The 22,240-nt window shown below is 47.2% G+C and overlaps 1 protein-coding gene across 1 annotated transcript; it reads left to right on the top strand.

Moving 5' to 3' along the window:
- The first annotated feature begins 980 nt into the window (after nt 1-980).
- On the top strand, nt 981-19,077 carry LOC142089913 (perilipin-3-like). The gene is made up of 9 exons (XM_075167057.1): nt 981-1,214; nt 12,829-12,851; nt 15,342-15,489; nt 16,262-16,457; nt 17,290-17,372; nt 17,611-17,866; nt 18,079-18,278; nt 18,403-18,531; nt 18,660-19,077. Exons 1-9 carry the CDS (start codon nt 981-983, stop codon nt 19,059-19,061), a joined length of 1,671 nt encoding a protein of 556 aa, XP_075023158.1. The 3' UTR covers nt 19,062-19,077.
- Nucleotides 19,078-22,240: the final 3,163 nt, after the last annotated feature.

The following is a 22,240-nucleotide window of genomic DNA, read 5'->3' as shown; positions in this document are numbered from 1 at the left end:
ACCTATAAGATTTATAAGGAGCTGCTTTCCCCCTTTCGGTGTGTACTGTTTTCTTCTATCTCTTATTAGACTGTCAAACCAGCATAAAGTCTATAATGTTTCTTCTGCTTTTCTTCCATGTCAACAGTAAGAGAAAGTACATCAATTGGAAATTAAAGAAATTTAGTTAGAAAACTTGTAGGAAAGCACCAACAGGAAAGATCACATAAAGCTGAGAACAAAGATGCCAGAAATAAAATTGTCTGACAAACATTAGAATTGATATTAAAAGGAGAGAAAAGAAGTACAAAAGCCTCAAAAAAACCCCCCAGAAACTGTGTAAAAAGCAATGCCTGACTTCAGAAATAAAAAATGCAAGGAACATAACAAATGATTTCAGATCTGATCCTATCAGAAAGAAATCTGATTTCAAAAAAAAGAAAGAAAGAAGCAGCTATGGAGACACTTTTATAAAAGGATGTATAATAAAAAATTTGAAAATTGTATCCTCCAAACTACTTTAAAGAATGGCAAAAGAAAGGGATACATATTAATATACACTAACACTGCAACGTCTAATACAAAATGTTCTGTCAGTGAAAAAAAAAGTATTTTGACAGGTGTATCAAGATTTGCCATCAATCTCGGTGACCCCATCAGGAAAAAAAAACAGCTCTGAAAGAATCGTTTTAAGATAGCTATAACAACTGACTAGGAAGATCGTGGAAGCAAACAGCTCACAATTATCTCTCTGGTTGGAAAGAGATCAAACCTTATTTCTGTGCTATTTTTACGAGAGGCAAAGTAGGACAGTCATATCACACTGCTCCAGATAACAATGCAAACAAAGGCTACTTGAGAGCACACAGTCGAATAAAACACCAGCAAGTCGTGAGTTATGAACTGAGCCGCAGCATGTCTCCCTGAAATGTAGAGATTTCTGGAAAAGCCTCCCACAAGAAACAGCAATCCCATGGAAGCAGGGAGAGGCGCTCCTGGCCATGGCTCGCCATGACCATCACTGGAGCTGTAAGCCTCCACAGACGGCTCAGAAAGGGATTTACAGCAGTAGGAGGAAAATGCACCTTCTCCTCCCAGAGGCAGAGCTGAGCCAGATGTCCCCGCGGTCGCTGGTGCAGGGATGGCCACAAACCCGCGGCAGCATGGACATTGGCTCTGAAATGGGACTGCTGGAAAAAGCACTGTTGTTAATAGCTGAGGGCACCGGTTTAAAGGTAGGCAACCCCGTGGTGTAGACACACACGCGTTTCTCTTGTAACATCTTCTTTAAAATTAACTTCCCCAACCAAAAACCAACCAACCAACCAAACAAACAAAAAGCTGTTGGCAGATGGGGAAAACAATGTGTGAATGTTACAGTCAAGTTACCTTTGACTGCATCAGTGTTATCCCATAACATTTTTACATTTATGAGTGACCTTGATTGCCTGGCATCATGTAGCCACATAAGATTGGATGTTTATTTGCAAAACCAAGCATTCAAACTATTTTGCCCCTCAGGCCACCAGTTCTGAAATTCAAATGCAAAATAATTGGGACAGTGCATAGGCTGCTGTTTGCATACCAGTGATATTCCTAAAACATTTGTGAAATTCAGTGAATAACCCTGCGCTGTAGTCAAAGCTGGAGGCCAGATGAAATGGCTGTAATCTGTTCTAAACTCGATGCCATTAAACTGCAAATTGAACCACAGTGAAATTAATCTACCAACTGCACTTAAACGGTGGCAACGCTTTGCAAATACTCTATGAAAGTCTAAAGCCTCAGCATTTGTGTTTGGCGGCTAAAATTCAACTGACCATGGACAACCTTCATTCAGACCCATCTACACACTTAATAACACCCGCCCTGCCGTCGCCCTGCCAAGAAGGATGACACAGATTCTCCTCTATAAAATGAAGTTTCCAGACCTCGAGGACTGGATATTGCATCATCAGTCTCCCATGAAAGCCTCAAGCCGCTCTGTGGAAGGAAGACATCCGTTTGGGATCAGTGAATGGTATAGTAGGAAGACAGTTTGAAGAAGGACACTAAAGGTCAGGTGCTTTCTAAAAAGAACAATATATGGGAGGATTGAAAACACCAGATTGCCCCAACCAGTCATTCTTATCAATCTCAGCCTGCAGTTACTGGGAGTGTTTTCTGCCAGAAAGAAAAAGCTCTTACTGTCCATAGCCTATGATGGATCAATGTGAAGGATGGACTGCTCCTCACCATCCCCTGAGACGGCGGCCATGGGTGAAGGGACCTTATGGGGGTTACCACGACTTGTGCCAGGGGAATAAGCAAGATCACACTCAAAGCTTAGACACAGAGCAGTGCAGTGGAAACAACACAGGTGGAAAATGAAGATGTCCTGAAGAAGATTATTACACTTTAGTTGCCCACTTACCTCTATGGCAAAGCCCAGGAGTTCAGGTACAACTTTAGTGATTGAGAGATTAAATATCCACACACAAAAATTTAAATTTAGTTAATTGCGTGCTTTCTGGTTTCTGACCTTTAATTTCTCATTTGAATTGCATTTTTGACTCTGTAGACACACTGAAAAAGTTGTGAGCTGAGGCTGTTGCTCTGCCCGGTGTGGGGTCCCTGGCAGGTCTTGAGGGGGAACATCTACCGGGCAGTGCCAGGTACTTCAGGCAGTTCAAAGAAAAAAGAGGGGACATAAAGGATTGGAATAAATTTCTCAAAATTACATCAGTTAACATATAGGGAAAAATTATAAGTGCTCTGGATAAATTAAACTCAAATGTATTATATATTATTTCACATTGCAGTGTAACTATCTCCTTTGGGTTTTTAAATTGTGCCTACAAAGTAGTTTCTGAATCCATTGGCTAAATTTCAATCAGATCTTACAGAGCAGGGAAGAGGTTTCAAAGGTAATTAAATTCTTACAAAATGTGAAAAAATAGGCAAACGAAGAAGAAAAAGGTAATGTAAGTATCTTAATGAGAGGGAAAGATCATTGTGTGAGCTCAAAGTCTAGCAGGCACTAGAGAATCGGATGGGGAGTGTACAAATTCCAGGTAAAGCTCAGCCAGGATCTGCAATTAGTCATGAGACATAAATCTGCTTCATCAGCCCCTCTGCTTGGGGACCGCGTGCGGTCAAGAGACACACATGCTCGTGTTTCTCCTTATGTAGGCTTGGGTGAGTCTTCTCTCATCCACCAACGTAGATGGAGCAGCTCTAACGACCCCAGCCCAAAACAGCATATGCAAGGGGCTGGATTGAACAGGAGGGAGCACCTGGAAGGGAGGAGCAGCAGAAGAGGCGGCCATCACCCCACTCAAGTGCTCTACAGACCAATGGAGGCCCAAGCCTTGATGCTGGAGAGCTGTTGGCCTTAGCCTACTTTCTGCAAGAGTCTGGAGTGATGTTTTCTATTATTCAGAACAAAAAGAGTAGACGAATGCAATCAACATAGGAAAATTGATCTAGCAGTGCAAGTTATTTATTCGTAGTCTGTAACTGCGTTGAGCACTGAAGATTCATCATCCTCTGCTCTTTCGAATGAATCTTTTTTTTTTTTTAAACAGTCATTTCTGGGACCTTTCCCCCATCACCCACAGTGAAAATTCAAGGAGTTTCAAGAGACTCCTGGAAATGTGAATTTTTACTGGCTGTTTCTGGGTATTTCAAATAACTCTAGCCTGGGTTGCAATTATTTTTTAAGAATACACCAACCATTTCAAGGGAGAAGTGTAAAATGCATTTGCCACTTCCCCTATACAATATTCCATCTTTAAAATCAAAGTAGTAAACCTCTCACAGGTGTGTTGTTGGGTAGAAGGCACAAAGGCACTTGTGTCCTTTCTGCCCTGCTTCACCTCTGCCATCCCCAAGGAAAGCTTTTCCTGGTGGATTGATGCAATCATTCAGGTATGGTTATGCCCACAAGGACAATGGTCCTGAGCAAAGGAGTATTTGCAGGAAGCTTACTAGTTCCCACAGTTCACTGGTTAAAACACTCCCCCAATACATCAGATGTGCAAATCACTTCTCTGCTTGAAGGCAAATCTATCATGCCATAGCTTCCACTGCCAGGGTGACTATCTCACCACCCCAGCCCCGGGGGAGCTTGGATGTTCATCACCTCTCTCGAGGACACCACTCCACTTTGCAGACCAGTGAAATGTGCAGGTATGTGCCGATTCCCTTATTATGCTTCTCCATGCTTAATACTAACACCTCCTCCTGGGATCCCAGAGACCGCTCAGCCGTGGCTAATGAGAAGGTATCACAGCTCAGCCAGTGCCGGGCTTGCGAAGGCAAACGAAGTATTGGCTGGAAGTAATGCAGAAAAAGATGGCCGTGGTGTCCTTTCTTTTTTTTTTTTTTTTGCCAGCCGAGCTGTGTGTACTATGGGTTTTGGATTCCTTCAGCTGCGTAGAAGGGCAAATGATTTATTGAAATTGGAAAGCTTGCAGACAAAAAAGGCTGTGAAATTATTTTGTATCTGACACAATCATTAGTAGTATTATTTCTTCTGGAGCTGGGAAGGACACTTATAAAACATCTAACAAGCTGCTAAGGAGATTGCCTAAAGCACTGATTTTCAAAATGTGCTGCTAGAGCCTATTCTTCTGTGCTCTGTACATATTTCAAGCTCCAGTTTCTTTTTATGGAAGGGACTTCAAAGGATATTTCTGAAGGGTGTTTCTGACAGTTTAGTGGGCACCTTCTTCAAATATTGGGCCTAGGTTACCTGCTGATCGCATGATATAGAGATGATTGAAAGAGGCCAGCACAAGCTAAGCAAGTGTGCTGTAGAGCAGAGGGGCACCCAGACCTCCTATTTTACTTCGTTGAAGAGCAATAACCCGCCCTGTGTACATGCATTGTGCAAGCCCTCTGGATCCATTTTCCACACTGAAACCAAGCACAGATAACCAAGCGTCAGTCCCTGAGCTCAGGGTGCTGTTGGCGGGGTTTGGATGGTCTCCTATGGGTAACCCGCTATTGCCTGCTTCAGCTAGGAGTTGCTCTGTGGTCCAGCCTGCCTGGAAGTCCCGCTCCAGATAAAACAGATGTTGGTGGAAGGCAGCTGGTGACACTTTCTCAGGGGATAGGCATCTATTTCATACAGTCACTGTCTCAGTTCACCCAGATCTCAGAGAAGGAACAAGATTTGACGGGCCGCGGAGCCCAGCTTGTCCTCCCGGCAGCTCTGCTTACACGCTCGAGTCGGGCTCCTGCATAAGCACATCCCCACATCAGAGACTGAACGTGCCTCCTCCTCCTGGAGGGAATCAAATCCAAGGACCTGGAAACTGGCACTGGCCAGACCTGCACAGAGGAACTATTTCTCTGGCTAAGGGGACCGTGGCTTGACTTGAGCAGGAACTGCCTTTCTAATGGTAAATGTGGAGTTTATTATCAATAATCCCTAGCTTTCATCTGGTACTTTTCATCAGCAGACCACAAAGCATGTTGTGGAGAAAGGTCAAAATCATGATCACCATTTTAAAGATGGAGAAGCTGAGACTTCAGAGAAAGTCACCTCGCGGGCAGCTGGCAGAACTGAGGACAGAGTCCCACAGTCCCCAAGCCCAGCCCAGTGCTCCAGCCTCCTTATTCCCATCATTAGCACTGGGAAGACTACCTCTAATTGGTGTCGAACAACTGAAAGTGGAAGGAGCTGTCGTCATGGATACAGCATCTGCAGGCTCTCCCCTGCCTTGGTTGGAGCCCACAATAGCTCTGCGGTCTTCAAACATCCGTGCAATAACGAGCACAGAAATGGTGATTCATTTGCAACCGGTGCAAATGCTTACCACGTAATACAAAGGCAGAACAAACTGTTAGCTGCGGCCCTCTTAGATTGACCGAGCTGGTTGATTCACTGATTTCTCTAGCACCAACTGGAGCAGACTGTCAGAACCTGTTGCATCAGTTACCTCCTGTAACTTCTGTACATGATTTACACTCAACCTGTGCCCTTCACAGCACAGCAGCACCTGTATTCTCCCTGTCCCCACCTTGGGCAGTGTCTTTCCCTCACAATAGGTGGTCTCAGCAGTGAATAAGAAGAAAGACCCCCCCAGTCACACACAAACACAAACATGAATCCCTCAAGAAGGTTTTAGCTGCAGAGGGGCACAGACGAGCACCCACCTGCAGTGCTGAGAACTTGGCTGCCAACCCACAGACCAACCTGACCTGACCTGTGCAGGGACACTGAGCTCGCTGGAGCACCACGCCATCTCCTCAGAGGTGCTGGCTTTCCCAGCTGAGCTCAGTACAGCTCTCAGCTCTTCCCAACCCACTTCTCTTCCCAACCAGAGGCTCTGCCACACTTTCAGAGCCAACAGCCAGAATAACCCTGACAGCACACATGAGGACAGGCATAATTTTCTTACTTTGTGCAGGAAGGGGCTCTTATGCAGTGCTTCACAGAGGCTTCTTTATCCACTGTGCCCTCTAATCCATGAGCAGAACCATTGCCCGGAACAGGCCCACCTGGTGCAGAGTTTGGCCACATGTGAAGAACAGGGCTAGACTGGTCCAGCAGCATTAGAAGGATGCTCATTTCTAGCTTAGCTGTTGTAATGCAGTGTGTTTTTCTTCCTTGTCCAGTGTGGTTAAGATGAGTTTCACCAGGAAAAGAAAAAACCTACCATCTTTCATACCTTGGAAAAGTTGAAATGGCCAGGCAGCCTGCCCAGGCAAGGCTCAGCTCTCTGTCCTCCCACTAGTCTCTTTGAAATCGTAGTTATAGGGATTTACCAGCACTTGCAACACACTCACCAGGTAAAGCAGATGGGAAGAAGGTCTCTATTTTTTGGATCTCTGTTGTATTAATATTGCCATGTTGACCTGTCCTACCCCAGATTGGGACAGTTCATAGTACCTATTGATGGATGATGCTCACTTCTGAAGACCAAATATTGCTCAACCAATTACTGCATTTGGCCAACACCACCCATTAAAAAAACGCCAATCTCCTGAGAGCAGTGTGCTTGGTGTTGTCCAGCCTTTCAGAGTCAGTCTACCTCCAGGGTAGGGGAACCGTTCTCAAGTCTGCTGACTATTTTAGCAGCCTGCCACTGAGGTGGATGCAGTCTCTGTAGCACCGACTCCAACCAGAGGGATTGGCACAGGTTTTCCCATTGACCATCGGTGATCAAGCAGCAAAGGATTCTCTGCTTCAGTTCACCACCATCAGCTTTCCTAGTCTCTGCGTTAATTGTGTTGACTATGGGCAAAAGGTACAGCTAATGCACATTCTGGCTACCTCTTCCTGTCCCCCTTTACTTCCCCTCTCCTTCACCCCTGCTAAAAGAGGGGGAAAAGCGTAACCTGTTAAACCACAATAAGTTTGACATGGGCAATCCCAGCCACCAGAAATTCCCCCCCTTTGATTTTCCTATGGTCTCCCTGTTTTGACTGTTCGTCTTCATCTGAATTTGATGGGTGGACTGTCCGGTGGATGACAAATTGGTTGGATGGTCACATCCAGAGGATAGTGGTCAATGGCTCAATGTCCAGATGGAGATCGGTGACAAGTGGTCACCTCAGGGGTCTGTACTGGGACCAGTACTGTTTAATATCTTCATCAATGACATAGACAGTGGGACCACGTGCACCCTCAGCAAGTTTGCAGATGACACCAAGCTGAGTGGTGAGGTTGACACACCTGAGGGACAGGATGCCATCCAGAGGGACCTGGACAAGCTCGAGAAGTGGGCCCATGTGAACCTCAGGTTCAACAAGGCCAAGTGCAAGGTCCTGCACCTGGGTCGGGGCAACCCCTGGTATCAACACAGGCTGGGGGATGAAGGGATTGAGAGCAGCCCTGTGAGAAGGACTTGGGGGTCCTGGTGGACGAAAAGCTGGACATGAGCCGGCAATGTGCGCTCGCAGCCCAGAAGGCCAAGGGTATCCTGGGCTGCGATTCTGCCCCTCTGCTCTGCTCTGGTGAGACCCCCCTGCAGTGCTGCGTCCAGCTCTGGAGCCCTCAGCACAGGACAGACATGGACCTGTTGGAGCGGGTCCAGAGGAGGCCATGAAAATGATCAGGGGGATGGAACACCTCTGCTGTGAAGAAAGGCTGAGAGGGTTGGGGTTGTTCAGCCCAGAGAAGAGAAGGCTCCGGGGAGACCTCATTGTGGCCTTTCAGTGATTAAAGGGGGCTTATGAGAAAGACGGGGACAGACTTTTTAGCAGGGCCTGTTGCGACAGGACAAGGGGGAATGGTGTTAAACTAAAAGAGGGTAGATTTAGACTAGATATAAGGAAGACATTTTTTATAATGAGGGTGGTGAAACCCTGGCACAGGTTCCCAGAGACGTGGTCGATGCCCCATCCCTGGGAACACTCAAGGTCAGGTTGGACGGGGCTCTGAGCAACCTGATCTGGTTGAAGATGTCCCTGCCCATGGCACGGGGTTAGACTAGATGACCTTTAAAGGTCCCTTCCTATCCAAACTATTCTATGATTCTGTGATTCTATCTTCCTCGCAAACACAGGCGCTATGCAGCTTCGGCCAAGGCAACAGGGGTAGCTATCACCGTAACTACCCAGCTGTACAGCAATTATGCTAAACTCCGCAGCAGGCTGACAGCTATCGCATTCATTACATCTTCCTGAGACAGAAAGGCTCAGTCAATACTACAAAGGACCTGAACAGCAGTTTCCAGGTAGAGAGTCTCTGTTCCCCCCGTGACACAAAGCACTAGGACATGCCTTGTGGTGACTAACAGCAGCAGACCCATAACGTGAAATTGCTCGCTCTTTTCTACCTCTGTGCGAGCTTTTTTTCTGCCAAGGGGGCTTAGCAAAACATCCTGCTTTCAAAAAGAGCTGTGAAAAACAAGTGGTAAAGAAAGGGTGGGAGAGAGGATGGGAGCAGTTCCTTGGAATTCAGCATGTTTTTGAAAGGTTTTCGGCAGGAGTTCAGGTGCTGTCAGGCCAATGCATCCGTCTCTTTGTAACTGGTACTTCTTTCCTCTGATGGCAGCTAAAGGGAGCTAAGAGGGAGATCTAACTGCTTGGCTTTCTACTGCATGGCAGCTCAAGCTCAGCACAGGAACAGAAACATTGCTGTCTCTTATTTTCCGGGAAACCTGCAGGGTTTGGGGATTGATCCTTCACTGCCTCAGTGCATCTGATGGGTGTGGGACAGCAGGAGCAGCCCTTCTGCTGAGAATCTGGGGTCCTCTGAAGGCTTCTGCTGTACTGATGAGCCAGATGAAGCTCATCTTCTGGAAGATGGTTGGAAGCAGTGGTAGCTCCCATTTCCACAGGTTCAAAGTTCAATTTCTCATCTAAACATCCTCAGGAGACTCACTTCAGGCAGAGAAGACTGCATGAACAGCTCAAGACACCAAGGGCCTTTCTGTCCTCATACAAGGCAAGAAACCATTATGAGTCTGATCATCCAAAGCCTTACCAGGAGCTCTGTCAAGTGGAGGACCTACTCACCCTAACTCCTCTACTCAACACCATAAGACCAGCGTGGGCTCTACCCCAATATTCTGCCTCTGCTGCACATGTGGCATTCATAGCTGAGGATGTGAGGAGCGAATGGTGGGAGCCACAGCGTGGCTCCTTGTGCCCGAGGATGACGTATTTCAGGGATGCTGCTGTCACAGTCCAAAACAAAAAGTGAAAGGTAGACCTCAAGGCAAACTGCACAAACACTGCTCCTTTCCTCAAGGCCTCCTGGGATGGTGGATCCTCTGACGTGACATTTACCACTGCTTCAGGGCTTGTCTGGAGGACTGTTCGTACTTGGAGGATTTTTTTCCTCTTTTGCAGGAAAGACACAAGGGAGCATACAGAGGGTTTTAGACCCTAATTGCTCTCATGTTCTCTATTACGGTGATAGCGAGCTCTGACGAGGGACGATACGTCAAAACCTCCAGATTTACTGCATTAGCCTCCAGCACCATGCTTGCCAGCAGTTTCATGGCCATTACAACAGGCTTGTTTTGCAGCCTCACAATCCCCTGAGTCCATCATCCAGAAAACTGCATGTCACTGTGATCTTTGTGCAGCCAGGGCCATTCAAAAGTGTTTTTTCTCTTTTTCTAACACTGAGTTTACTATTAAATGTGCCTGAGAAACCACAGCTAATGCCTTATATTTAGTGTAAAAATTAGGATCTTTGGTACTTGGTGTCCAGCATCAGAGCAACTGAATTACTCGTAATGTTCAGAATCCAGGGACGTAAGGAGATCTGTAGATAACTGGTACAGGACACACGGAACCTGGTCTGTGAAGGACTGTGGCACCTCAGACAAACTTAGAAATGAAATGCCCCTTAAATAACCCAAAATCTTATTGCTCATCAATAATGTTATCTAGGAACACGAAACTGCTTTTTCACATGCCCACAGTTATTGCTGACGAAACGGAAGCAACCAAATCAGTGTCTGTCTGGGATCATCCAGTCAAACATTTTTTCCGAGGTATCCTTAAGGTTTTGTTCAGCAGATATTCATCACATAGTTATTCCTCTCAAAACCCCGTAGCCATGCTACCCTCACGCAAAAATACAACTGGTGATACCATATACATGCTGATGCTAAAGAATTGATCCAGGTTATAGGAGAGCTGAATTCAATGCCTTCTGCAGGCCAAGGGGGTCTTCACTTGCCAGGCAAACAGTGAGGTGGAGGCTATCACTCACCCCCCCCTGCCCGGAGCTGCCCCAGTGCCCCTGTGTTAAGACATCCCGCACCCACCCGCTGGTCAGCTTCTTGTTTTGCTCCTGGGATGCCAGCACCGACGCTGAGTGCTGGTGAGGGTTTCCCCTGAGCAAACAGTGGATTCCCTCTTGGGCAGTGCCTGGAGCATATCCGGGGATCTACAGGCCGGTCAGCCTGACCTCAGTGCCGGGGAAGATCATGGAGCAGTTCGTTTTGAGGGTGCTCACGAGCCATGTTCGGGACAACCAGGGGATCAGGCCCAGCCAGCACGGGTTCATGGAAGGCAGGTCCTGCTTGACCAACATGATGTCCTTCTATGACCAGGTGACCCGCTAGTGGATAAGGGAAAGGCTGTGGATGTGGTCTGCCTGGACTTCAGTAAAGCCTTTGACACTGTCTCCCACGGCATTCTCCTGGAGAAGCTGGTGGCTCACGGCCTAGACAGGTACACTCTTTGCTGGGTAAAAAACTGGCTGCCCAGGGAAGTGGTGGAGTCACCATCCCTGGAGGTGTTTAAAAGATGTGTAGATGTGGCGCTTGGGGACATGGTTTAGTGAGCATGGTGGTGTTGGGTTGACGGTTGGACTCGATGATCTTAGAGGTCTTTTCCAACCTTAATGAGTCTATGATTCTATGATTCTATGATTCTGTATTTTCTGTGGCTATTTCACAATACATAACTTTGGTTTTGGAGGGCTGTGCTGGTTCGTTCATACGGAGGGTCTCCTGGGGCTCTGCACATTGTCCCCCACAGTGCGCATGAGGGACGGGTTGCCTGGGACGGTGTGGGACACAGGCTGCCTTGGGGTGGTTGCTCTGCTGCGGGAGCAGGAAACAGGCTGCTCCCTGCATGGGGAAACTGGCTGTTAAGATAAAGCTCTGTAGCTGCCATGCTATCCTGATGGATGCTGGATGGGGCTAAGCTCATGAATACTGGAAAGGGAGGAAGGTAATTTAGTTCACATCATGTGTGGATGGGTGCCAGTCCTGTCTGCTCTGCCACCGGGATCCGGATTCCTCCGACAGGTAACAGCAGAGCAGATCTAAGCTGGTGTTACACTGGTGCCACCCACTCATAGTTTTTTCTTCTGATTTTCTTTTTAAATGAAGGCAATGACAGACACTGTATTTGAGGAGCTGGGGTTTTGGATGGAGGCTATAACACAAACACTTCATGTGTTCTCCTGCAAGCAAAACAAAATCACATCAACCCTGATCCTGCAAAGCTTCGGTGTTGAACTCCCACTCAACAGCAGGCTTGCTGACACGTTGGACAATGCACGCATAGAAATAAAGCAGTGACCCTTAGCAGGGTCAGGGTACTAGGAGGATACCTGAGGCATCACACTCCCACTCAAAGCTTTCCAACGGGACTGCATGCAGTTGCCTGAATCATTGACCATATGGACTGTGCTGTCTTCCCAAGCTGGCTGCCCTGGGAGTGTACCGAGAATTTCACTTTTTCTTTTTTGCAAGATCTCACCAGATCGTGATGACATGAAAACTGGGCCATGTGCTGTGTTTTGGAGACTGTTGCTCTTTTGTAACATTGTCAAACGAAAGTCAGCGATTTGTCCTTGATCAGCTGCTGTGTCCCCATCACTGTGCCCTTATTTCTCTTTATCCTGATGTGTCAAAGAGCCATGTTCTGTGTGCATTCGTGTGACTATCAGTCTTCCCTTCCCCCATATAATATATGAACTGCTCAGTTGATTTCAGGTTTAACAAAAAATCAAGATCCCAATAAAATCAGGTGAAGAGGTGGCCCAGGAGGAGAGGGGTCCATCGCAATCTCTCCTCTGAAGAGAAGGACACGGTGCGACTCACTATTCATTAATCATCAGAGAAGCCAGAGAAAAGCAGCCCAAGACACAGATTCTGTGGGAAACCCCCTGCTCCTGGAATGAATTGTTCAGTATAATTGCTCCTCTGTAAATCAAACAAGAGCCATTCCCAAGACTTCTGTATTTTAATGTCACTAGATTGCACAGAGGGACAGTCCTTGCAGGACGCAGACACTGCTGGCTTCCCTCTTCCTGCTAATGGCACCCACCACCACGAGGCAGGTCCCTGCATGCTCCGAGACCCGGTTGTCGTGGCTTAACCCGGTAGGCAGCCAAACACCACACAGCCGCTGGCTCCTACCCCACCCCCCCAACCCCCGCAGTGGGACGCGGACAGAATCGGAAGGTAAGAGTGAGAAAACTCGTAGGCTGATATAAAGACAGTTTATAGAACACAAAAAGAAAGGATAATAATAATAATAATAATAATAATAATAATAATAATAATAATAATAATAAAAAAAAATACAAAATGAGTGTACCTGCTGAGCAATGCCCAAAAAACCAAAAAATCGATCGCTACTTCCTGGACACAGCTACCCATTCATATACTGAGCATGATGTCACATGGTATGGAATACCCCATTGGCCAGCCGAGCCAGCTGTCCCGGCTATGCTCCCTCCCAGCCTCTTGTGCATGGGAAGCTGAAAAGTCCTTGACTAGCAGGGTACTTAGCAACAATTAAAACATCAGTGTGTTATCAACATTCTTCTTATATTAAATGCAAAACACAGCACTAGGAAGAAATTTAACTCTATCCCAGCCGAAACCAGGACACCGGTGAATTGGAAGGGTCTTTCTGCAATGAGGCGAAGCTCTGCCGAGGGGGAAGGACCATGCCTGGTCCTCCCCCAGGCTGCCGGGTGTCCACATTCCGCCCCCAGCACAGGGATAAATGGAAGCTGCAATTCTCAAAATGCATGCAAAGATCAGCGGGCTGTCGTACAATTGTGTTTGAAGGAAAGTGGATTGATGGAGGTGGATGGCACGAGTCAGATCAGCCCTGAAAGTACAGACTGAATGCAAGCAGAAGGGGTCTAACCTGGCTAGGAGTCAGTCTTATGCACAGGATGTTCACCCTCCAGGCCTTTGGGGAAGATGTGGAGAGACTGGGTTCTCTGGGGACTTCAAGATGAAAAACTTGATTTCCAGTGCTTCTAAGATGAGGCAGCAGCTGAGCAGCTACTTCTGTCATTAAACATTAAGCACTAGCAGGTAAAAGCAATAGGAATCCCGTGTTAGGTGTGAAGTCCTTCTCTGCATTTGTTTTACTATATTTGCTTTTCTTTTCTGGTTATTTTTTCACATCAAAAAGAGAAACAAAACTAATTGCCATTTCCAGATGGTGTGTGATCTGAGGCGTGTGTGATCTGGTGTGTGATCTGGTGTGTGATCACAGAGGGTGCACGGTCCATGCCAGCAATGCCTCTCTCGTTTTGCAGGAGCACCGGCCTCCGAAGGCAGCTCCTCTACACAGGGCAAGGTGTACCTGCCTGATTACAGAGTAATTAACGAGCCACAGCAGGGCCCATCTCTGCCCCATTCCACCTCTAATTGGCCAGGACAGTGACTGGCTCCTTTCTGCTGCTTCCCAGAGCTGTCAGTCACTGAGGGTCCCTCCTTACCCCAGTTCCCCAGCCTGTACAAAAAGGCAGAGCAGGGGTGATAGAGCATGATGTGGTGTCTGGTGCTTCCTGGCTGCTGTCTGCTTGCTGCCAACAGGACAGAAAGGTAGCGTTCTCAGATTTTCTGGGGAAATGTTTAGGTGTTAAGGCTGTAATTGTTCTATGAACTCCTAGTTTATGTTTATATATATCTTACTTGGCTTAATTACAGAATGGAATTAGTCTTAATTAACATAAGGTTGCTTGTAGTCCTGCCTGAAAGGTTAGATACGGCTTTTGCTGGTTTTGAGCGAAAAGTTGGTTCAGGTTGGGGTGTGCTAACAGCAGTAGAGCTGTTTGGTGGAGGTGTGTGGTGTGTGGTTTTTTTTTTCCTTACTTCCCCTCCTAATTCTGCTGTTATTAGCTCTTCTAATGTAAGACTTCTTCTAAATCTTCTAAACCTTGGTGGGGAGAAAGGAGGACCCCTTCTAAATATATTGATAATAAGCACTATAGTCTCTGACAAGAACTTTCATGGGTGAGGAAAGAGTTTATCCTCATTCCCCTGATATCATAAACTCTGAAACTTATATACTAGCTGGCTCTGCAAGTAGCACAGTTCCCCTCCTTCTGTAAGGAGATGTCCTGGTTTCGGCTGGGGTAGAGTTAATTTTCTTCCTAGTAGCTGGTATAGTTCTGTGTTTTGGATTTAGTATGAGAATAATGTTGATAACTGATTGATGTTTTGGTTTTTGCTAAGTAATGTTTACATTAGTCAAGGACTCTTCAGCTTCCCATGCTCTGCCAGGTGCACAAGAAGCTGGGAGGGAATATAACCAGGACAGCGGACTCAAACTGGCCACAGGGGTATTCCATACTGTATGATATATAAACTGGGGGAGTTTGGGGGGCAGTGATCACTGCTTTGGCACTGGCTGGGCATCAGTCAGCGGGTGGTGAGCAATAGCATTGTGCATCGCTTATTTTGTATATTCATAATCCTCATTATTATTTTCCTTTTCTGTTCTATTAAACTATTTTTATCTCGATCCATGGATTTTACTTTTTTTTGATTCTCTCCCCTGTCCCACTGCGGGGGTAGGGGAGGAGGCACTGAGCAAGCAGCTGTGTGGTGTTTGGCTGCCTGCCGGGTTAAACCACAACAGGAGAAGGGGCCCATTTTGGGGTCTTCTCTTAATGGGTACTGAAGGAACTTCTCTCTTTAACGAAGTCGGAGGGAAGGCTCACCAGCTGCTTTGTCTTTTTCCCTCTTCCTAAACCCTGGTACTACTTGCATTTCAGCTGCGATGGCCTCTGCTATGCCTGACAAAGAGGAAGCTGCCAAGAGCTCCCTGGCGGTGAAGGAAGAGGAGCAGCGGGTAGGTGCTCCATGGGAGATGCAATGAGTGGCAGCTCCTGGGTGCAGGTATGAGGAGGTGGCCCTGCTGTGGCTGGGGGGAGCTAAGCCTCCACAAAGGGAGGAGAGTTTCTTCTGCTCAGGCTGTGCCTTGCAGCTTCTCTGGAAATGTGCGTGATAGCACAGCCAAAAGAGTGAGCCTGAAGATCCTGTAAGTAACCTCCTAGGCTAAGCACAATAGCCTGGTTCTTGGACAGGAGATGTGTTTCTCTAACTCTGAAATCAAGATCCTGGCTTGCTGCAGGCAATGCTTCTGTGGACAGGCTCCCATGTTTCAGCAGTCCTGAAACCTGCTGCACTTGCTTTACTCCCATGACCAGCAGCATGCTTCTTGCAGACTAGTGTAAAGTCTGTCAACATAAAACCTACCTGATCCTGTTCTGATGAAGCTTTTCCTGGAGGATTGGCTTGTTAAATAGCTATACTGAGTGAATTGGAGCTGGATATGGGTCCAGAAGCATTGAGGTTGCCCATGAATTCAGCTGTCCCTTGGGTAACATCGCACTAGAGGAAGACCTTGCTAGAATGGGCCAACCATAAGTGTCAATGCTCTGCAGCTTGTTTCTCAATTGAGTTGCAGATTTTAAAGCAATGTTCAAGAAGGGTAAGCCTTGCTTCCTCAACCAGGCTAGGTGACCTGAACAGGCAAACATAAGAGGAAGTTCTGGGGCAAAACTGCATGGGAAGTTCAGTGTCACGTTTGCAAGTTCATAGCTTTTTTCTTTCTCTTCTAGGATGAGGTAAATCAGGTGGCTAACCTGACCTTGGTCAACTCTGCCTGTGATGTGGTTTCTACAGCTTATGCCTCCACTAAGGAGAGCCACCCCTACATCAGATCTGTGTGTGATGCAGCAGAGAAAGGAGTGAAGAGCGTGACTGAAGCCACAGCCAGCTGTGTGCAGCCAGTCCTGACTACACTGGAGCCTCATGGTAATCCCCTGTGGAAGGGCAGGTTTGCACCTGCCTGGGAGGGACTCTCTAGTTCTTTCAAGAGCTGGAAGGAGCCCTAGGATGTGGAAATGTGCCTCTCCATCACCATACTAAAAGGACTACTCCTGGCTTACAATTAAGGCTAAAAAGCTGAGTCCTAGTCCAAGTAGTGTGATGGAGTGTTGCTCCCTGGAGGACCAGGACTTGACTCTGTTGACTACCCTAAAGCTGATCTTGCAAGGTCCAAAGTATGGCTGGTGGCTGCTTATAATCGGATTCTTACAAATGCGTGGTGGTGACAGGAGGAAGCCTCCCCTTGGAGGACTGTACATCTAAGGGTCCCATTTGCCATGGCCCTCAAAGAACATGACCATGGCATCTGAGAAGAAGCCCTAAACTCCTGGAGGGAGAGGGGCTATTCCTAATGGAAAGTGTCTGACAAAACAGTCCATGTGGCAGGCCTGAGTTCATTCTAAGCCCAGAGTGGGCATCCCCCTACTGTCAGTTACCATGTGGTCCTGGATCCTTAGGATGTGGAGGCTTGGGCAGAAATGAGTTCTGCATCTATTCAAGAGCTCAAGAAGCTGCAGGAGGGGGTCCCATGTAGGTGGCTATGTCATACAAGTAGAAATTAGTTGCTGTCAAAGCAAACAGACCTATGGGGAGGCAAAGACAAGCGGCTCTACAAATTCAGCTTACAACAACACACCTGGCCTGGTGATGTTGATGGAGACTTTCATCTAGGCTCCCTGCAGAGCAACAGGCTCAGGAAGGTAGGACCTGTGAGATGGAATCGCAGGAAAAACAAGTTTTGACTTTCTTTTTTTCCCAGTTGCTGCAGCAAGTGAGTATGCCTCCAAGGGTTTGGATAAACTAGGAGAAAAGCTCCCACTCCTTCAAAAGCCAGTGGACCAGGTAAGAATCAAAGGCTGTGCTGTCCCTCGCTGGCAGAGGCACCTGGCCCTTGCAGGGTTTCTAACCTTGGAAGTGAAGTAGGTTTTCATATGAGGAACAAACTACCTCTAGGTGCATAGAGCAGACTCCTGCAGGAGTAAATACTTAGCAGACGCTGTGCTAATTGTCCTTTTGGTGCAATTTGGAATTGTAGTGTACTACATGACCCAATCCCTTAACTAAGTCTCCTCTTCCACAGATTATCTCTGACACAAAAGAGTTGGTGTCATCCAGAGTGGCTGATGCAAAGGATGCTGTGAGCAGCAAAGTGATGGAGGCAATAGATGTAACTAAGGAGACTCTTCAGAGCAGTGTGGAGGCTGCCAGATCTGCAGTGACCAGCAGCGTAGGGATGGTTATGGACTCCAGCGTGGGCCAGACAGCTGTAAGCAGAGCAGAAGCTGTGCTGGGGAGAACAGAAGATGACTCTCTCCCCATTGGAAATGAGGAACTAGGTAAGGAGACAGTAATGTGACTATTTGTAATGGGAACTATCACACAGGGGATGGTCAGTCCCATTCCTCACCCCACTACTGTGGAATGGGGCTACTGGGAAGTCCCATGCTGGAGGCTACCTGGCTCCTTGTCCAAGATCTCCTGATACTTGTTTACTCTGTGTGCTAAGCATCTCTAGTCAGCCACTTACAGATACTGTCTCTTTCATCAGCCAAACTGGCAGCGTCTGAGGAGGGTGCAGGCATAATGTCTGTGGAGCAGCAGCAGGAGAAGAGGAGGTACTTCGTGCGGTTGGGGTCTCTCTCTGATGAAGTTCGCCTGTTTGCCTACCTGCACTCAACAGACAAAATGAAGCAGGTCTGGCAGGGCATGCAGGAGGCCCTTGCACAGCTTCACTGCATCATTGAACTGGTAGGTAGAGCCTGGTCTCCTGGCAGGAGGGAGATGAAATTGTTGGCTTGGTCTCAACTTCATTGCTATGATAAAGAGCTGTGCAGTTCACCACTCTTGACACTCTGATCTTCCCCTGCCACAGATTGAAGTGTTTAAGCAAGGATTTAATCAAAAGCTTCAGGAGGGGCAGGAGAAACTACACCAGATGTGGCTGGACTGGAGTAGGAAGTCTTCCAAAGAGAGTGGAGATAAAAGCTCTGCAGAGCCAGAGGTACCTCCTGGGGAGGGAAGAAAAGGGCTCTGGGCATCCCTTGATTTTTTTTTTTTTTTCTTCCCCCCCTTTTAAAATCTTCTTGGGAAGTAACTCACTCTGATCTTGTCCTTCCTGCCTCCTCCCAGGAGATGGAGTCTCTGGCCCTGCTTATGGCATGCAGTATCACACAGCAGCTGCAAATCGCCTGCTGTAAAATAGTGTCTGCAATCCAAGGCCTCCCCTCAAGCCTTCAGGATAAGGTGAAACAATCTCTTAGTACCATAGAGGAGCTTCATGCTTCTTTCTCAGTGGCAAAATCCTTCCAGGACTTGCCCAACAGTGTCTTGAGCCAGAGGAAGCTAGCTGTGATCCAGGAGTACATGGAGGAGCTGCTGGACTACGTGAAGAACAACACACCTCTGTCCTGGCTGGTGGGACCCTTCTCTCCCAGGAAGGAGGAGGTGGAAACCTCACAGGAGGAGGAACCCTTGCAGGAGAAGGAAGCAGAGGCAGCAGGAGATCATGAAGCTTCCACCACCCTCATGTAAAGGATAAGGCCATGAGCACAACCTCTGAAGGGCTTGGTCTTAGCTTGGTGTAACTCCACTCTCCAGCTGAGGGTGGAACTGTCACATCTTGGATGATTATTGGGTACTGGTAAATAAATCCTTAGGAGCTTCTAAGGAAGGTGGTGGAGGTAGCAGGGCTACTCTTAAGTGCTTGTAGCTGCCTTCAGGAATGGTGGCTGAGCTCTGGGCCAGGAGGAGAATAGAGCTGAATCTCTGCAATTCTCCCACCTCCCTAGTAAGCCATCCATGGTATGTCCTTCATCAATGTATCCAGGCACTGCCAATATTCAATTTGCTGTTGGTCTTAAGCCCTCAGCTAGTATACAATGTAAAGAATTCTCTTCCTAGAAGCTGCTTGTACTAGGTCATAACTGCTTAAAATAAAACTACTGCATGCAAAACCACTTATTGTCTCTATTCTCTCTGGGAGAGAGACTGCAGGAGTGAGTATTGCTCAACATGTGAACCATGCTCTTCCTAGTATCTAGTCCTTGATGTGGGACAGTGCGGTCAGGAATGCGAGAACTGGTGAGCAATTAGTGGTGCAGTAAGGATTGCAGCTGGTAAGCCCTGGTACTGTCCTGGGAAGTACTGAGTTGTAATTCCTTCTCACTCCCGAGCCTGGAGGCATGAATGTGCCCTCCTGGCACTTTCCCATGCTTGGAGAAGCTGAAGGGAGCTGTCAGGGTCTTGGCATCCCTTGCCTAATCCTAGGTCTAATTCTCCTCCTGTAGTTGCTGCTATCTGGTGAGGACTTCAGTCTGTGGTGGGGTAGTGGGCTGCAGAAGCGGCTGCCTGGGAGAGACGTGGATTCCTTGATGGGGAGTTGTTAGGGTGTAGGTGGTGATACTTACTGTCAGCACTGACCTCTCCTGGCCTGATGTCTCAGTTGAGCTAAGAGCTATTCAGCTGCCACGTCTGACCCTCTTCCAAAGAGTTGGAACAGTCCAGTGCTTTCAGACTTGCCAGACAGTGATGTAGCTGAGGCTGATGGACCAAATGCCTATTGAACTTCTAAATGAAAAGCTCTGCTCCTCGCTTCTTGTCCGTCTGCCTTCAAGGAAAGAAGTGGAATCTGCTCCCAATGTGAGTACTGCTTCTTCTAGAATTAATTTTTTTTAAGAAGATGGTTAAAATCGTTGTTTCCTGGAGGTCAGAAACAGAGACTGGGGGAGAGGGTTTTCTTGGGGAGAGCAAGTATAGATGTGAAAAGGTGGAACTTTCCTCCCTCTTTTAAATAGAAATAAATGCTGTTCCAACAACACTCATAATCCTGCATTACTATGTGTAATGACTAGTGCTGTACTGCGGCAGGACCATGTGGTCCTTGGGTTTTGGCATCAGTTATTCCATTGCAACAGCATTCCATTGCATCAGCAACACAACCCCCTGATGTGGTAAAGCTTTGGATCCAACTTCACTGAGCTCAGCACATCAGAGAGGCTATCGTACAACTGTCCAACCTGTTTCTCATGTCACAACTAGTTTGTGTTGAAGGCAAAATAATAAGCCAATCTAAGTTGCCAGGCCAAACTATTGTTGAGACATGAGAGATAAACTGCAGGGGTCATCTCTCCACTGCATGCTCTCCGACTACTGCCAAGCAATTTCTCTCTGGCAAAGAGCTTAAGGAGAGGCAGACCCAGCCTGCCTAATGTAACTGTAGTTGAACTTGTAGGGTGGGTAAGTGGGGCACTAACTGCAAGCCGGATTGGAGCTAGTCCTGCTGCTTGCTAGGAAATGTGCTATGTGTTGCCTTCTCAATAGCAAAGCTGCTACCTAGGAATGCCTGAATCCTCTTTTTAAACTTGCCTGGTTAAAGATGCTTTTTAAGAAATAGCTAGACATTCCTGTGCTGCAAATTGACGAATCAATATCAAGTACATCTGATCTATATTAATATAGTGCTTATCTTAGCAAATCATGCTGCTTCTGCCTATGGATTACCGGGGCATAATCTTGCTTGTTGATTAAATCCATTTCCTGCAGACACTGCTGGCTGCTCCTACCTTGGAGGCCTGGCACAACCCATGGGCCCCTCTGTAGTTGCAGCTGGGAACTTAAATGCTGTAAGTGGCTGGGTTCTGTCTGGTTCCCTGTGCAGGACACCCCACCACCTGTGAGACTTTTGTGGGTCTCCTGCTGCTACAGTCCCATGGCCTACAACAGGCTAAAATGACCTTCTCACGGCAGCTCCTAAAGCTCTGCTTGGGAAGAGGAGGCTGAGTGGAAGCCTCTGCATGTGTTTTACTTCTTGCTTGCCCTCCAAAGATTCAGGGAACCATGGAGATGTGTTAGACCAACCAAGAAGGGCAAAACTCTTGCCAAGACTAGCCATGGCTAGGAATTGTTTGACTTTCTTCTTATTTGCTCGTCCAGAGACAGCAGGAGGATAAAGGTGGAAAGAAACTGGGAATGATAAATGGACTGGCTTTCTGCAGTGTTTAAGATGGCAACTCATCTGAACTCTGGGAGAGTATTCAGGCTGTTCTCCATTTTATTCAAGCCTGTTAGTCTGACTATCCACACTTATTTCTGAGTCATTTTTGATAGAAATAAGAAATGTGTTGGTAATGTGGCAATGCTAGACAAACACCTTGGCAGGGAAGACATGCTTTGAGGTGTCTCTTCTGGCTCTCAGTAACCCTTGGGAATGATGTAGTGTTCCTTGATTCTGATAATTATAGCCCAAGTGATTATATCTTACCCTCCCCTACTGCTGTTCCTCCCTGCTTATGCTGTGGTCACATGTGATAGCTCAGTTATGGACTGATTTGAATTTTAAATGCAATCATGGGGCACTTGCTCCTTGTTTCCCTCTTGGTAGATGCCACCTCATCTACCTCTGCCAGTTTGCTTAACACTTTAATTATTTCATTCTCATGTTCATGTACTTCTGCCTTTCTTTATTCAGTCCCTGCTGTTCATTGTTCAAATGCCTGACTTCTAGGTCAGGGAATGTGCTGGCATTGAAGGTTACCTTGGGCGTCACTCCAAAAGGCTGTCATTTTTCACACGTCGAGTTCGGAGGCATTAGCCAACATGTTACTATGACCTCTAACTGGCAAGGGTAACTGCTTAAGGAGGGTTTCCCAAGCAGCTTTGTCATGAAGGCAATACATTGGGAAACAGAAGTTCTTAGCAAGTGCTGAAAGGCA

Source organism: Calonectris borealis, chromosome 17, assembly GCF_964195595.1.
Source record: "Calonectris borealis chromosome 17, bCalBor7.hap1.2, whole genome shotgun sequence".
Classification (NCBI taxonomy): Eukaryota; Metazoa; Chordata; class Aves; order Procellariiformes; family Procellariidae; genus Calonectris; species Calonectris borealis.
Note: the sequence above shows the minus strand (reverse complement) of the source record. Positions and strands in the feature narration are given on the sequence as shown.